At 39.8% G+C, this 17,907-nt stretch overlaps 1 protein-coding gene across 1 annotated transcript in view; it reads right to left on the reverse strand.

Moving 5' to 3' along the window:
- Positions 1–1,780: 1,780 nt before the first annotated feature.
- SCUBE1 (signal peptide, CUB domain and EGF like domain containing 1) overlaps positions 1,781–17,907 on the reverse strand; it is a 193,972-nt gene continuing 177,845 nt past the window's right edge. The window contains exons 17-23 of the mRNA XM_069003376.1: positions 17,606–17,767; positions 14,138–14,305; positions 13,135–13,296; positions 11,546–11,743; positions 9,951–10,103; positions 9,401–9,480; positions 1,781–8,347 (exon numbers count right to left, since the gene is read on the reverse strand). Coding sequence (XP_068859477.1) covers positions 8,195–8,347; positions 9,401–9,480; positions 9,951–10,103; positions 11,546–11,743; positions 13,135–13,296; positions 14,138–14,305; positions 17,606–17,767 — 1,076 coding nt within the window. The 3' untranslated portion in view covers positions 1,781–8,194. The remainder of the gene's footprint in view (positions 8,348–9,400; positions 9,481–9,950; positions 10,104–11,545; positions 11,744–13,134; positions 13,297–14,137; positions 14,306–17,605; positions 17,768–17,907) is intronic.

The raw sequence follows: 17,907 nt of genomic DNA on the forward strand, positions 1-17,907 counted from the left end.
TTCAGCATGCTGCCCTCAGTCCTGAGGTATCCTGCTGCACCTCCACAGCCACTGCTGCAGTTTTTCACCAGCTGCTTGGGTGCCTTCAGAAAGGCAGATCCCTGCTTTTCCCTTTCCCATGTCTTTAGAGGTACATAGCATGCTGTCTAGTATATTACTTTTATAACAGTTGGAGCATTACTTAGGAGTACTGTTCTACACACACAATACAAGTGAGCTGGAGGTGCTGTTATTCTACATTTGAAAAAGTGCTTTTGGAGTGTAACATATCTCATGCTGTGCTGACTGCCCATTTAGATGTTATATTTATGAGGCAAAAATAGCCAGTTGTGGTGGTTGTAGAGGACCGGCCCTTTCTGTGACACCAGGAGTCAGCTGATGTTGATCCCTGGACAAAGAGAAGAATAAATAATCTATGCCCAGCCTGCCTTCACTTACCTGCTGGGTTGTGCCAGAGTGCTGTTCCTCAGGCCATTATGTTTTGTATACTTGTTGGGAAGTTATGGAAAGACTGGAACTGAGAATGGGCCCCTCTGCAATTGGCATCAGGCAATGTCTGTTTCAGTAAATGAGAATCTTGTGCTCAAATGAAGACTGTCACGACTGCTGAAACTTAAGTGGCTGTTATCAAATAGCCTTTTATAGGCTGTTCTAGAAGGCAATCAGTTTGACAAGCAGGGGTTTCCTCTCATGAAGCTGTGCTGGCTGTGACTGATGCCTGTGTTGTCCTCCAGGTGTTTTTCAATACCTCCTGGAATAACCTTTTCCATGATTTTACCAGGCACTGAAGTGACACTGACAGGCCTGTAGTCTCTGGAGTCCTCCTTTCTTGCCTGTCTTGAAAATCAGGACAATGTTTGCCGACTTCCAGTCAGCTGGGACCTCTCCGGATTCCCATTCCAGATTCTGTCCTTGTGCACAGATACTTCCTTACCAGTAGTCAGCTTGATTTCCAATGACTCTTAGGAACTTGGAGGTTCAGCTTCTCTGTCTCTGATAGGAGCTGACTTTTCTTGTCACTCATTTAGAGCTCTGAAGCCACAAGGACAGCTGACTGCCCTTTCATATGGCACGTCTGCAGTCCCATCAAAGTGATGTTGTGTCTTCTTGGAATGCAGGGAGGACAGCTGCCCAGATTACCTGAGTGAATTACTACCGGCTGAAAAAGGCAGTAATTGATATTTTGCAGCCGGTTTCCTGATGCCTTTCAAACCTGCCAGAGACACCGAGCGTCATCAGTCATACTGACAGGATATATACAATTAACAATGTATATAAAAACAGCCAAGCTGATACTGTCACATTGTAAATGCTTTCTCTTAACAAGCTGAGCTGCTCACATGAGGATGGCAGCAGAATGGCACGTGCCATGCGGCACATGGGAGCTTCCTTCCTCTTTCTTTGAGGCTGCTTCTCAGTAGAGGAGTGTGACAAAGGGCAGCTGCATGAGCTATACATGGTAGCACCAGAGTTACCAGTTTAACAAGTAGTTAAAGGTCCTGAAGGGATATTGGTGATGTGGTCCTTCACTGTGGCCAGGATTTCTTCTTTGAAAAACTCTTCTTGAAGCCTGTCTGGAAGGAACTTACATCAGTGTCCCAAAAACTCAAGTGGTTTGATGAGAAAGAAAAAGCTCTCTGTTGCTTAAGGATGAAAATTAGACCAAAATATGTAAATGCTATCAAAAAAGAGAAGTTCTCTTCTGATTCTTGTCCACACTCGTGCAAGAAGCCTTGTCCACATACACAAATAAATGGCAGGCAGGGGCATCCGTTCCATTTTATGTTTATTATGAAAGTGATTTTAACAAAAGTTTTATTACATGCTTCGTTTTTAACTTTGACATAGAAATCAAAGCTATTAATATACAGAGGCAAAAGGAAATGTATTTTCTTATAAGGTACATTTACAACAACATTTTCTACTATAAATCTGACAGAATTGTTAAAATATTGGTAAAGCTTAGCACTGTATTTTATTTTCTAAGTATCAAATTTTGTACAGTTAATCACTACCCTTGCTCTAAACTATTATCGTACACTTCATATGGAAATAGCTGTTTGTACACAATTTACATTGGTAATAAAGCTTAGAAGTCCCAGCAGCATCTACAACAGTTCCGTTTAAAATCTCACTCCTGCGCAGTGGTTACGTGGAGCAAATTGATGCAGAAACCAGTATTACACTCCGTGTGCTTCCCCCTGAAATCCAGCCTGCCACAAACTCCTGCTTACACTGGTGCTGGACATGATCATCATGAACTTTTTTGCAGGTGGAAGTACCACTGGGCTCAGTGGTTTTGCCTAAAAAGGCTCTGTGATCTGATCCAATGTGAGGTTTCATCAATTCCACTGCTCCCTATGAGCGTAGAGATCCCACAGCTTTCCTTGTCTTTCCACTATCCACGGGTGTAATCTGTTAAATTCCCTTTTATTTCTGAGTTTTGTGTTGTTTCTTATCCTAACAATGGAAGAAGTACGAGCACTAACTTTAAAATACATATTTGTATGTTATGAAAATGGGAAGCACTTGAGAATGACACTTGATAGTAAATTCTGTTTAAATTAGCATGTTAAATTGCCCTACAAAATGCTTCCTGTGATGCCAGTGAGACTGAAGAAATAACGGGATCTGTATTTATCGGAATGATAAATCTGGCAACTGCTCACATCCACCCCAGTCTCCTAAAGTATCTTTATAATCAACATGTTGAGTCCCTGCTGCTCTCAATGCAAATTAATGGCCTTTCTAAGTTATAAAACATAGAAAACAATATTTACAAAATAATTTTAATTAAAAAAGTAACAAAAACAAACTCTAAAAAAGATATTTTCACAATAATTAAAATAAAGTTTAATTAATCAAAGCCACTTTTTTTCTAGATATTGAGAAAATTGAATTGCAATTGTTTGTATATCTTTAAACTTGTTATCTCCGCTCTCTGAATACAGATGGTTTAAATTATTACATCTAAAGGTACTTCTGTACATTTTACTCTTGTATATTACATATTAATTTTATAATTAAAAGCTTTATGATGCAAGAATAAATAAATGAAATAACAAACTGGAATTGTATAAATTCAGATCCTTAGATAACAGTTGACATTGTTTCTTTCCCAGTCTGCTTCTATTCAGATGAGAGATAAAACATGAGACTTGTCTCTGAATCCAAGTCTCTCGCTGAGGAGTAAGTTCATAGTACCTTACAGAAATTTCCCTTCTTCCATAAATTCTTATGGAAGACAAAAGTATTCCTTTTCCCAAGTGCTTACAACAGTCTCTCATTCTAGAAAACTATTTCATTAAAGTCCCAAAGTACTGAGATTCTATAAGAACTCCTCCAGTTACTCCCATTCCTGTCAATCAGTGGTTTTCAACTATGAAAAAATGCAACTCCTTGAACTCATGACACAGATATAAGGAACTCTGTGTGTCGCTCGTTCCCATCATTAAAAAATCATCCAGGCCCCTTAGGTGACTGAGAAATTTGCCACTGGGTCCAGTTCTTGAAGATTTTACTCCAGCTAAGTTTTAAAGAGCATTCAAAGGTATTTAGAGTCCAGACATGGGAGCTGTCATAGAGCAGGTGGGTTTTCCTGTCAAACACTTGTCAACAGACCCTGTATAAGAACCACAGCACTACTTTTGCTCCTGAAGTTCCTAACCTGCTATCTGCAATATTAAAACTGGGCTGTTTATAGGTAAGACTGATCTGAGAAATTTGAATCTGTTGGGCAGGCTTATAAAAAGGCACAGGGTGGGGTTTGACTGTCCTTTTGGAATGCTGAACACATGTAAAGGATGTTTCTCACTTATGTGTCAGCATCCTTTCATTCTGCTCACAGACAGGACTTCAGGTGAGCTGTGCTCTTTAAAACACGCTGAGAACTCAGAATAGGGATCCTCTGAAAACTCTCTGACCAATCCTGTATTTATTTAAGCTAGTCTAAAACTAAACTAAAGTAAACCTGGCTTACAAGGTAAGCTAGTTTTAAGTAAGCTTATTTACTTTTAAGTGTGCTTACTCTAGAATGAAGCTGCTGTGTAGGAAGGATTAGTCTAAATCTTAAGTAGCCGTAACTTTATTCTATGGGGGAGGCACAAGGAGGAAATAAATGTCTTTTGAAAAGCTGGTCTTTATGTAAAAATCTAATGTATGATGGAAGAAGGAAGACAGGGCAAGAAAATGGGCTGAAAGAAAGACTTCAGAACTTTTAAATCCATCAGTGGGCTAAATCTCCAGGCAGAATAAATCTTGTCATTGAAGGCAAGATGCAGTGTGGCAGAAGAGGTGGCAATGTACTGAACACAGAATCCCACTGCTCCCTGTACTCAAATGATACACAGAGGCACCTTGTCCTCAGTGCTTTCAAGGCACAACTCAGGGCTTGATGAGCAACTTGTGATTGCTGCAGTGTCCTGGCCTGCAGCAGGTGTGCAGGCAGTGATTTGGTGGCCTGTGAGAATGTTTAGGGATGATTCACTACCACCTCACTAAAAATAAGTGCAGTATTTAAAGTAGAAGGAGAGGCTTAAAATGGTAAGTGCTGCAGGTGCAGCTTTTAAGCATACAGGCATTTGCAAATTGAAAATAAAGAGCTTTGTTTGTGCCACGGAATTGGGCAATCACACATGGGCACTTCTTCAGTCTACCTGTAATAACACATAAATGTGTTGTTGCAGCTGTCCTGCAGACAATGTGTAATTTCATAAGAACAGATACAAGGCTGTATTTATTGACGTGTTCAAATGCAGTATTTCATATTCAGGGTAAAAGCTACAATGTTATATTCTCCCATATTCCCAAAGCTGCTTTGCCTAAAGGCAGCTGTATTTCTCCTTGTGTGGTTTTTGGTTGCCAAATGTGTCTAGGTCTTCTCTGTAGAAGAAGACATTCTTTGTTGTTGTGCTGTTATTGTGTAGTAGCAACAGGTTCTCTGACTTTGACAAGGAAGGCATCCTATACTAACAGATGAAGAGCTGAACTCACCTCCTCTTTGGTGACTGCCAGTTTCTGTAACTATAAATCTAGTATGAAAGTCAAAGCATTTGTAACTTCTAGAGCTGATATGAAAATTCTGTGCTGTTCTACGAATCAACTGAAACCTTAAAGTTCGGACTGCCCTATATACCACTTGTCATTACTTATTTCATTAGAAATTTGCACATCCAAGAGCATTTCTGTGCAGAGTGGCAGGCGTTCAAGCCCGACTCATTTTCTAAATATATCAAATATGAACACCCCATATGTTCACAAGCATTTGCGTGTCAACTTTTGAGGGTCAAATTATTCTCTTTCTTTCCATGCTTTCAGCAACACAAAGCCTGTGTTGGCCACAGGAGTCCACAAGTGCCTTGTCCTGGCTGTGGAGTCCCTGCCCTGACGTGGCTCTGGGGAATATGAGCCTCATTCTCAGGTCTGTCAGGATGAACTGGACAAATTCTGGTTTTGTGTAGTGTGGTTTTAAGTCAGGGCAAGTGGTACCAGAGCCAAATGCAACTACTCTCACCTGTATTCACCCCTCACAGCTCTACCAAGGCCCCACTACCAGTGCCCAGAACTGGGACATGTCCCTCTTATGGTTTCTCTCTGGCACTGGATTTCCCATGGAGCTAAGAACCTGGAAAATGTTACGGTGCTGCCTGTGGTTTCTGGGCTCTGGCATCAGTGTCATACAATGGTATTACATCCAAACATGTTGGTTGTTAAACAAATATTTTAGCAAGGATTGTACTAAACTCAGTGTACAGTAGCAGGTTCTGAAGCTTGCTCACTCAAGTTTGAAATCTAAAGATTACTGTAAATCATTTGCCAAGTGAGCAAGTTATTTTTCTCCATATTTTTCATCTCTTTTCCTTCATATCTTTCAGTAGAATGGCTGCAATCCTGACTTATTCTAATGGATCTGAATAAAACTCTGACTAACCTATCAGACTTTGAACTACTGTTTGGCTGAAGTAGTTTTGTAGCTATATACTCCTACAGAATTGAGTACCTGAAAGGATTTTTGCTTTTTAAAGTTTTGGTTTTTTGGTACAAATGACTACTGTTAAAGAAAAAATTCATGAATTTTTTTTTCATTCCAGGCACACAATGAATCTAGGACTGATGAGATGTTCTTTGTCCATCTTTAGTGGCCCTTGGTGAATAATAAATAAAAGTAGTTTGAACATCCTCAAGAAAAAGTTAGGTTTAACAGCCTTTAACAAAGGACTTTTATGGAGAAGTGACATTTTTTAACAATGCTTAATGTATATATTTAAAAGAAAGCTCACCAAAGATCTGAGGTCCATGAGTGGAAAAAAATTAATTGTTAGACTAGAAGTTCAGGCTGTTCAGGCATAGAAAGAAAAAGTTATATTCTTCAACAGAAAAGGAAAAAAAGGCAAGCAAAATTACAAGATGGTTAAGTAGAAAAATTCAACAGAATACTTAAGGTATATTCTCATAGAAATGGAATATTCAACCACTTGTAGTCAACAGAAAACAACTGTGTAAATTTAGGCAGTACTTGCTCAAGGACAAAAAAAAAGTCAGAAGATAACCACAACCACCTCTAATATATGTCTTTGAGAACATCCAAGGATGTGCTAAACTACAGGGTAGACAGGCAAAAAAAATGCAGCAAAGCAAAACTGTGTGTTAATCTTCTCCTGAAAGGATGCTGCCAGGAGTTCATTTCTCCATGTAGTAAACTTGCAGAATCAAAAGGGAAAAGGACTGAAAAGGAAAGAGGCTGAAATACTAATACAAAGAAAAGGCTCCTCTCTCATTTGAATTAGCTTCTGTGCCAGGAAGCAGCAGGAAACCCAGGATTTATCATCATGGCAAACCCACTGTCGCTCTGTGAGCAGGGCCTGAGCACAAGGCTAAAGCTCTCCTACAGTCCCTGTGCTTGATGGGCCCTGTGGCTACAAATCTGGAATAAAAGGGAGAGCTGGTTCTCTGGAAAAACAGAGCCTGCCCTCCAACTCTTCTGCAAAACTGTGTCCTGTTCACCCCTGAGCCCCTGGCAGTCTGGGGTAACTCTGTTGGTCTACATGTGGGGGGTTCCCAAGGAAGAGGCAATAGCTAACCCTTTATTGGGCAGCAACTGCATCTTCACTGATGCTATTTTTCCTGGAATAATACATATTGAAAGAGATTGTCCCAGAGTAAATCATTATCCAGTATTATAAAACCTCAAAAGGCTTCAGTTGGGTGTTAATAGAGGTGACAAGCACTTGGAGAAGTCATTTAATTGTCTACACAAAGTTACATATAGATATGAGTAAATAGAGTGTGTGGGAGTAAAGATTTAAGCATGAATAATATTTACAGTAACTAGAGATAACATTACTAATGTACCCACAAATAGAAGTATATATTTATATATTTATATATTGTACTTAATTAGATGCTCTCTTAATGGAAAGAAAAACAAGACTACTAGTGTTGTTGTTCATTTCTCACATATCCTACTGTAAATGTCTTTAAAGGGACCAACTGATGCATGGAAATCCAGAGCTAAATCAGTTTCAATTAAGTAATTGACAAACCTCTGAAGAAGTTTAGAACAGGACAGATAAAAACATTAGGACGTTGGGGCATGGGACTCAATCTCATGTAATTCATAAAACAAAATTATACAGTTTTTTTCTTCTTTTTTTTCCTTTTTGATTTCTACTTGGACAGAGGTTCCACCAAGCCACAAATGAGAAATAACAAAATTTAGATTGTTTTGTTTCCTTCTAAAGATTCAAATATAAACTTCAAGTGCAATTCAAAATCCAAGTATTATTTATACTACAAACTTCTTTCTATAACAGAACTTATCTGCAGGTAGTTTAATCATATTTGAATAGATTCCTCCTTTCTTTGATAAAAGTTATTGTTGATGAAAAATAAAAAGGTAGAAAGAATATTTTTACATAGTGAAATTTCAGATGGAAAGTGAGGATACGCCAGTGCAGGCCCAAATCTGGATCTACAACCAGATGCACTCAGGGATACACAATTTTTTTTTTTTGTAGTAAGAATCCCATTCAGAACATTGACTTTTAACAATTATAAAACATTATAGGTGTTCTTCAGTAACAATTGAGAACAAAGACTGCAAGAAAGAGCCTTCAAATTAGCAAATGTTTCTACGATGGAGGAAAGACGATATTTGACAGGAATGCAAAGTAACCAAAAACTGAGTACTGCTAGACTATTTGTATGGTCGTAGAAACCTGGAAACTTTTGATCGCAGTAGCTTTATAAATGATCTTGGAAACATTTCTTTTGACTCTTGTGCTGTGTACTTGAAGTAGTTTTGTGGGTGTGCCAGTACATCAAAGAGAGCTTTAATCAGTTTCTTGTCCTACGGAAGACAACACAGATACGTTAGATAAAAGCAGGATTTGGATTTAGTGTCGGCACAGGTGTCAAAACTGAGTAACAATCAGGTCTGTGAGTCTGGGCAAAGCAGTGTAAGGAAACTGCTCCATGGTGCTGTGGAGTCTTAGAGGGATGAGTCTTCGGGCTGTGCTGGATGTTTTTTGCAGTGCTCCTCGCAGGTCCTGCCCTAGGAGGGCAGCACTGAATTAACCACAAACTGCAGGTGTCAGGCATTAGAACTGCAAACTGCCTCTGACTGTCCTTCCAGACTGTTCCATGCTGCTCTCCAGGCCTTCCCTCCATGGGTGGGAGACAAGGCTGGTCCTCAGTGATGCTGAGCTTCCTAAGGACCTTCTCCTGTACCTAGGGAAAGCCTTGCTTCAGAGCCTCAGCTGAGCCTGTGCCTGGCACTGTGCACTGCAGCTGGGACCTGAGCAACCCAAAAGCTGGAGTGAGAGAGCAGAGCTGGGCAGGGATGGCCAAGGGAGCCGGCTCTTCCTCAGCTCCTGTCCTTCCAAGCCCTTCATTCATATGGCTCAATTTTGCCCTCTGAACAGCCTTTTGTCACTTTTAATTAGTTAGTTGTTACAGGTGTTGCTTGTACCTTTGGAAAACCATTTCTTATTGAGGCAAGATAGTGATTTAGGTAAACAGATCTTTTAGTGCACAGCAAACTTAATGAGTCATTTAAACATTTAAATGTCAGACTGAGGCTGAAGAAGGCTCTTCAAATAAAACATTCTTCATTCTTGGCTGACTAATTTTTCTAACATACAATCTTATTAATCATATTAGCAAACATTTCATTTAGTTCCTGATTCCACAAAGGACATGAACATGTGCTCAGCCCAACTGAGCTACTTGATTTTGAGCTGCTTCAAATACCAGCATAATCCTCAGAAGACAGAGAACTGAATTTGGGGTCACCCTTGAGCTTTAAATATAATGACTCTATCAAGGTAACAAGAACTATTTTAGGAAAATGTGTAGGAGAAGGAATTCTTGGTTGGCCTCAAAGAAAGCAGAAATATCTTACCTTGAGAATTTCTTGATGGTTTTCTGATGCATATAATCGGCCATCTCGAACAATGTCTTCTATGAGTTGTTGGTAATCCTCTGAAAAATAAAGGTCAGTTGAGTGACTGTGACATCTGTTGGGAGGGCAATAGTCAGACATGAGCTAGACCTCCTCTTGAAGAGAGAGGTGAGAAATTTTGTATCCAGTTAATTAATCAGTGTCTCTCAGGCTGCTGAATTCTAATTTAATAACCTTAAAATTCTCTATTTCTTTACAACAGTGATTTTGAATTATCCCTATAAATAGTAACATCCTCAAAAAACGAATCCCTCCAGATAATAATGCTGTATTATCTCCACTCTAGAGATGAAGAAACAGGGATACAAAATCATTTTTCAAACATTATATATATGTATGTTATTTCAAAGTCTTTGCAACTAAAATCAAATGAGTCACATAAAGTTTTTCCTCATTCCTCTGTCCCTGTAAGCAGTGTAAGAGATATTCTAAAGGAAAATTTTCTGTAATTCAGATGTAACACAAAGATGAAAAACAATTCCATTCTCACCATCGTAGGTCACATAGGGGACCTGAAATCCTTTGCCACTGTTTCCTTCATTTGACTTGAACTGAATCCAGAGTTTCCTCGATCTTGAGGTAAATGCAATAGGTCTCTCATATGTCTGACATGTTTCATATGTAGTAATTGAAGTAGGAGAAGCTGGAAATAAAGTTAAATGATGTTCTTTATAAAATAACTTTCTGCACCCTTCCTCATCTAGAGGTCAGAAATGTCAAATTGACAAGACGCTTCTCAGCTGCCATATTCCCGAGAGCAGAAGTTTTTTGTGATAGAATGGATGTTGTCCTTATTTGCCAATAAAGAGGTTTTTCCACAAAGGTACTGGGAGTCCCCCAGCAAGAAGCTTAAGCAGATGGTGAGGTATCATTTTTGACGTTTATAAAATTATTATCAATATTACTTATTTTTTTTACTACTCTAGCATTGTATCCCAGAGTTCCTATATGCTTGTCCCAGATAGGTAAGAACAGGTGAGCTGCATGCCAGGCAGACATGATAACCAGCCCCTGACATGCCCAGTTTGGGGAGTTCATCTGATAGCAATAAACCACTTATAAATACAAAATTATAAAACCAGAATGTAATGTCTGGTGTAGTAATTCTGACCAAAAGACTGACAGAGTCAGTGACCCACGAACAGTGAACCTGCGTGTGAGGAGGTGACTGGTGACAGCCAACACAGCTTCACGAAGGGCAAATCATGCCTGAAGTGTAGCTTTACCCTGATGTGACTGGCTTTGGTCACTGTTGGAACCGCAGTTTGGGGTTAGAAGGACAACTGATGTGTTTTGTTATAGTAAGTGCTTTCCTTTAAAAAATCTCATCTGGACAGGTATAATTTCCTGCCATCTATAGTGACCAGGTGTCTTCCTTCTGATATACAGAAATGTCAACACAGGCCCTCAGGGATAAAAAGTTGTGAAAATTGTTTTAGCAAATAAAAGACACCATTTTTGTGAGTAAATACACTGTTTTGAACAAAACTCCATACAAACAATTGCCTTTCAGGTTTGGTGCTTGTTGGAGAATAAGCAACAAATCACCAGAAGGATGCCCACATCCTCCATGCAAAAGAATGCATCTCATTGGGATCTTAACTTCAGAAGCTGCTGAATTAACTTCAAAATCAAAGACACAATGCACCCCCTCCATTCCATAGAAAAGCAGGATAACTTTGGATTTCTTGAGGGTGTAATTTGTACCAACCCACTGCCCAGATTTAGCAATAACTGCAGCATATATGTATTTACAAAGGGTGAGGGCACAATTTGTACAGATTACAGACATAGTTCTCCAAATATAATTTAGCATTGTTGACTTCGACAGAGGCAGTGATTTATCCCTTGTGGTAACTGGGCCAGACAGAAGCCCATTAACTGCTTTGTGATTCAGACAATAAACTTGAATAATTAATATCACTCTGCTAACTGTTATTGGCAGTGTTCTGTTTTAACTTGCTGTGCCACTTCATTCAAGAAACCTTTCAGAAACACTGGCTGCACTGAAGACACTCATCCCTTCAATATGAACTATTCACTCCATCAGTTTGCAGAAAATATAACCCATGTCTGGCAACTTACCACTTTTTCTCATTACTAAAACATCACCACATTCATCTTCAATCGGGAGAAATATCTCAGGTACTACGATGAGTATTCTTCTCTTTGGGGGTGGGTTTATATTCCAAATGCATTCCACATTAGCTGGGTAGTCTCCAGGATAGTTGGGAGATTCAATGTAGCCAGTGTAGTCCCCCAGTTCTCCTCCACAGTGCTGGTCTGGGGAGAAACATAAATTAGCATTTGTGTTAGTTGATTAGTTAATCTGAGGTGTTTTCCTAGATCTGTCAGCAGCAAGTCTTAAACTCGTGCTTGTGGCTTTAGAAACGCACGCATTGTCCTGCTGTAAAGGAATATTTGATCCACAAGGTTGCTCCAACTGATTGCAAAACCTTAATCTCCAGTGCAGGAACTGATTCAAAGCTTCACCCAGGCTGCTTTAACATTTGATTGAGAAACACAGGTAAATAAACATGATCTGATTGTGGTTACCATGGATACTGACATGCTGACATGCAGAACATATTCTGCTTTAACTTACTTGGCTTTTAACTGGGTTTATGCTGGTCCCAGTAGCCAGCCTTACTTGATTACAGATCTGCACTGCTTCGTCTTAGATTAAACCAGTTAATAAAGAATCTCCACTGAGGGATCAGGTTTTCTTTCTGAGTTTTCAAAACTCCTACTGAATTTGGCACAAGTTACTTAAGCTTGATCTCTCCAGGCCTACTCATCTACATGAAATTAGATACATGTTTAAATATTTTGCTTAATCCAACCCTCAAATAGCATGCAAGGTCAGAAACTGGCTTGAAAAGTGAGAGGATCTAAGACAGCAAAGTAACAAGGGTGGTTTTATTTTACAGGAAAATCATCAAACTTCTTCAAATTTCATACAAACATATAATTTACTCAAATAACATTAGAAATTATGAAGGGCTTAAAAGACACATGGCACACAATCAGAATAAAAATTTACAGTAGATCTGCACATCAATAGTTAGATGACATTGCTTAATTATTATAGAAACATTCTCTTAAATTAGCATGGTAGAGATGAAAAAATTTCTTGCCTAAAATAATCAGTCATTCACAAAAGATCAAATAACACTGCACTGAAATCCTTGGGGATATTTAAAATGGTAATTAAGATAGGAGGCTGAGTACTGCAAAAAAGCCTCCAAGAAGATCTCACTGTCATAAGCGATTTCCTGGCAAATGCAGCATGCATAACCATATCTTCTAATATTTTATAATTATTCTAAAATGGCAGTTACTCTGACAGAAGATATTTTGCTCTACAGAGACACAGAGAAATATTCATCACTGTTACACAAGCTACAGGATCTGGGAAATGAAAGGCTCTGTAGTTTTAACTTGTAGCTGGCACTGTGTGAAATCATATTAAAGCTAAAACACTCATATGCATCAAGTGGTACTTTCCCAACTCTTTTTCCTCCTTGTTTTCTCAACTTTTACTATGCTCTCTGGCAGTAGATATGTGCTAACTAGGAAATACAGAACTGAAGTCCAGCCTGACACATGGAGCCTTCAAGCTGCAGTTCAGACCCAAAGACACGCTCTGTGTCACTGATATAAATGTAACTTACTTTTGCAATGTGTGACATTGGTGGAGCCATCGAAATCTGTGCTGGTGTTGCCAGGGCAGGTGATGCAGTAGTTTTGACCAAACTCAGGCTGGTATGTTCCCACAGGGCACCGGATACATCTGTGTGTTGTGGAGTTGTAGTAGTGTCCAGGAGAACAGTGAACTGCAAGGTATGAGGTGTATTATTTTCAAAAAGTAGCAACCTCCAGTGCTTAGAGAACTTTCCTCTGCCCTGGACATACCTGGTCTGCAACATTAGGCCATAAAGGGCAGAAAAGACGCCAGCTTCCTGTATTTCCCAGTATTTCCAACTGAAACCCCATGACTAGAGCTGAACCCTTATGACTTAGAAATGTGTGATACACATCTCTCACTGTATTTAATATATTTGTAATAAATGGAAGTGGATGTAAATCCACCTCAACAAGAAAAATTACTTTCCCAGTTGCAGGAGAGAAGTTTCCATTAGTGTATGCTTGCCAGGACCAGCATGTCATTCCAGTAACTAAACCAAAATGCATTTGGGCAGATTCCTTTTTCAGCATTGGCATTGGAAGTTGATATTATGGAATACAGAATGCGTTGTACACTTACAGTTTCTGCCTAGCCCATGAGTAATCAATCCTTAACTTCATACAACTTCTGCAGTGTTTAGTGTTTTTGACACAGTAAATAAAAATATACAGGACAAGAAAGCTAAAGCATTGTCTAATCCAAGTTTGTGTTATTTACAGCCACACAGTGGGGCTGATTCCCTTACCAGCTGCAGTGCTGACCCCATACCTGCCTGTGGTAAATTCCAGAGAAAACCATAAATCCTTTTCAGTCTGCACAACCTTGGGAGACCATTCCCAGTTTACAGATTTCTTGACCATTTCATTTAATCACATGCCCATACAGTGACAATGTTTATTTTGGAGTCTTCAAGAGCCCCTTGGCACTAATGATAATAAACCAAAGGCCAAAAAGTAAGAAGATGAATTGTGGAAAGATTTTGAATTCACCTTTGGTTTCACAGTCTTGAAAGGAAACAGCACCTTCGTATTTGGTCACAAGCCCACCGCCACAGGGAAAGCAGAGGGTCCTTCCTGGTTCAGGCTGATATGTACCAAGAGGACAGACTGTACAAGGTTTAAAACCATCTGAAGAGTAGTGCCCAGGAGAACACTGCCCTAGAAATTGAAAATGATAATCTGTATTAGTGTGTTGACTTTTCTGGATGGAGTATAAAACCCACTAGTAGTTAGCAAGGCTTTCTTTCACTTGAACATGTGACATCAAGACAGCTGCAGATCAAATTCTAGTCTTACCTGCAAATTTTGTATTGTTCCTGTATCTTCTTCCTAAAACCACCACCAGTAAATAGAACCAGTTTCATAATATGCTTTTTGGCAACTATGTTTCTGTCTGGATAATTTTTTAATTTGTTTTGGTTTTTTTTAGAAATGGGTCTATTAAGATTTCATTAGAATACTTTGTACTTACACCAAGGCTTTCATCTCAATATTTCAAAGCACTTTTATAGGAAAAAATGAAACTGCACTATGCCTATGAAGCAAATTTTTGTATCTCCATTTTAGAGATATGGACAGTGGATCATGGGATTTACAAGATGGGATGGTACCAGTCCAGCACCTTCTCTGTGAGAATACCTAACACTAGCAACTTTCCATGTAGTTGTGAAAAGTAGTGCTTGTCAGATGCTCCTCTGCCAGGAAGTGGTGATTTGTGTAAAGCAAATTGTTTTGTCAATGAATCTACTGACAGAAGTTTCCAAACTCACTCTCCAGGCAGTTCCTGATAGGCATTTGTTTGGCTTGGTTCTCGCTAGCTTGAGTACTTTACTCTGTGACAACCTGAGCAGAAGGATGTCAGGTTTTTCAGGATTATGGCATGAATGTGTATCTTCACACCACTCCAGACAGGGACACCAGTGCTGTGAGATGCTACATATTCCCTGAGGCTGCCCAATCCCAGGACTTTGTAATTTAGCTTCCCTAAGAACTGCACAGCAGACAGAAAAAACTGGCTGGAAAACAAGAAAGTTTTGAGAGCTCTAGGTATTGTTGGAGTCTTGTAAGAGCCCTGATACTTGTTGGGAAATGCTTGGGGCATTCAGTATCTTGGGTGCTTGGCATGGACAAGGAGCTTTGGTACTTAGGATGAACTAGAGCTCCTGAGTGAAAGCAAAGTTCAGGTTCTGTCCCCCCAAAAGCCAAACTCCTGTGGACACCTGTGGGGCCAGGATCTCCAGGATTTACTTTTTCTTCCATCCCAGCTGGCTGGAATATGACTGTACAAACTGTTGTGACACAGACCTCAAAGAAATACTATGAAGTTACTAATTTGAAGACAATTCTGCTCTTGTTTTTAGTAGCAAAACTGGTCTACCTGGCCTGGTCCAATCAGTTACTGGAACCCAGACCAGAACAGGTTTTCTGGTGGGACTTGTGGCCCTGTGGGGGACCCGTGCTGGAGCAGGCTGTGCCTGAAGGACTGACCCTGTGGAAAAGTGACTCGTATTGGAGAACGCTTGCCCATGAGATGGAGTCACATTGAAGAAGTTAATGAAGTCTCCTGTTGGAGGGACTCCACGCTGAAGCAGCAGCAGGAACATCAGTGTGATGAAATGACCAGAACCTCCATTTCCATCTCCCTGTGCTGCTGGGGGGGAGGAGGTAGAGCTGGGAAGGAGAGAGGAGTGCGGAAGAGGTGTTTTTAAGAGATATTTTATTTCTCCTAATCCTGCTCTGATTTTGATTAGTAATGAATTCACTGAATTTTCCCAATTCGAGTCTGTTTGATATTTGGTGAGTGGTCTCTCCCTGCCCTTAAGAATTGAACCTTTGTTATCCTATCTCTTCCCTCTCCACCTGAGGAGGGCAGTGATAGATCAGCTTTGGTGGGTGCCTGGCATCCAGGCAGGGGCAACCTGCAGCAGCACGGAGTTCACTTGCAGCTACAAGTGATTTCGGCACAACAGGCACTTAAAACCTCTGACATACTTGTGGAATGTACATTCCTCACCTTTAGCAGTGAGGATTTCAGTAAAAGTTAATTGATTACTGCACAAGCATTTCTGCCCTGGAAGATAGGATGAAAAAATACTATTGATTACTGGCAGTGAGTACATTTCTAACAAAGTCTGGCTATCAAAAATACACTGTTTCATCACATGTGCTGACACAAATTTTGATATAATCTTTGACAGGGAAATTTATGAAGTCCAAAGCATATTCTCTCTTGCCACTTCCAGAGGAAAAGGGGAGAGCTGAGCAGAAAAACACTGTTATGATCTGACAGTAAATATTAGGAGATAAATCCATCCAGCAAAAATAATCAGAAGGGTTTCTTTTTGTTGTTGTACAGAACAATAATTCCAATTTAAGCCTTGAAACAAAAGTCTTTTTCCTCTAGTTGCTATACTGCTTTTGTCAGTATGCTATAGTCAATCTTTATAAACTCAGGCTGTATTTTGAGAAGCTATTCTTGTGTTTTGGATAAATACAAATCAGCATAGCAAAGATGCACAGGTGTTTCAAATTTTTCCACTGATAGTTCCTTCATACATCAAATCAGCAAAATTTATCAAATGTTTGGAGTGGAGACACTACAGTTATTTTTTATTCAGCAGATGGGAAAAAGTAGCAGTTTCTCAAGTGACATTTGCCACGTGTTCACTTTAGATATCCTTGAAGAAAGCATTAATGTAAATTGCATGGATGAGTTGTCAAGTTAGAACTTGTGTAGCAGATAGGACAGATTTATTTAAAAGTCAGATAATGTATCTGTTACAAAGTAGATTTTGATAGTCTGTAATGAAATGAGGTAAAGAAAATAATTAGCAGTTTTTTTGTCTTAAAAACTTATACTGATCAAATTACAGTAGAAGCACCAAGTATTATCATCATTATAATTTAGTTTATAAATCATGAAGTTGAATCAGAGATGCTACATCACTTGCCAAAAGCTACAGTGCATTCAAGCAGCACTGAAAGTTGTAGTCATTAGTTCTGAGTCTGGCTTACAGATCCTTGCAGCATAACTATCTCAAATTTATAATTGCTGCTAATGAGAGCAGGTAAGCTGCATCTCATGCAAAACATTAAATCAGCGGGTTCATTATTAGACTCACCAATACCAGTCCAAAGTAATCCATTCCTTTGGCTCACAAGATACTGATGAATCCTTACAAGTCAAGGTACTTCCATGCCTGACTTGAAGCACAAAGTGCTTTACTTGGCTTGCTCATTTCCATACCACAACTCACATTGCTGTAGCAGATCCCATCTTCTTGTCAGCAGTGTGAGTGCATGGCCCAAGCCCAACCCTCCGTTTCTCGTAAGGGCACAGAGGTTTCTTCTGTTGCCTTTACAAGACAGAAGTGTGGCAGGCTCTCTCCTCTCGCAGCCTCCCTCCCTCACAGCGTGTGTGGCAAACACCTAAAGCTTTTATAACCACGTTCAACTTGCCTCCACATTCCGACACGTTCCGGGCGCCCGCGACTCCCTGGCCATCGTTACTGGGGCAAGGCTCACAGGTGAGCTGACCTTCCGTGTCCTGGTACGTTCCCGGCGAGCACGGAACGCACTGGTTCTGTTCTCCGCTATAAAAGGTGCCCGTGCTGCAGGTAACTGAGGAAAGAAAAGGGGAGGCTACAGAAGGATGTTCATTTTGATCACATCATTTGTCCTAATAGCAAACTTAGAGAATAGCAAATTTATGTCCTAATAGCAAATTTAGAGAAGATGGATGTCTTTGGCCCCAGGATTAT

Source organism: Aphelocoma coerulescens, chromosome 1A, assembly GCF_041296385.1.
Source record: "Aphelocoma coerulescens isolate FSJ_1873_10779 chromosome 1A, UR_Acoe_1.0, whole genome shotgun sequence".
In the NCBI taxonomy this organism is placed as follows: domain Eukaryota; kingdom Metazoa; phylum Chordata; class Aves; order Passeriformes; family Corvidae; genus Aphelocoma; species Aphelocoma coerulescens.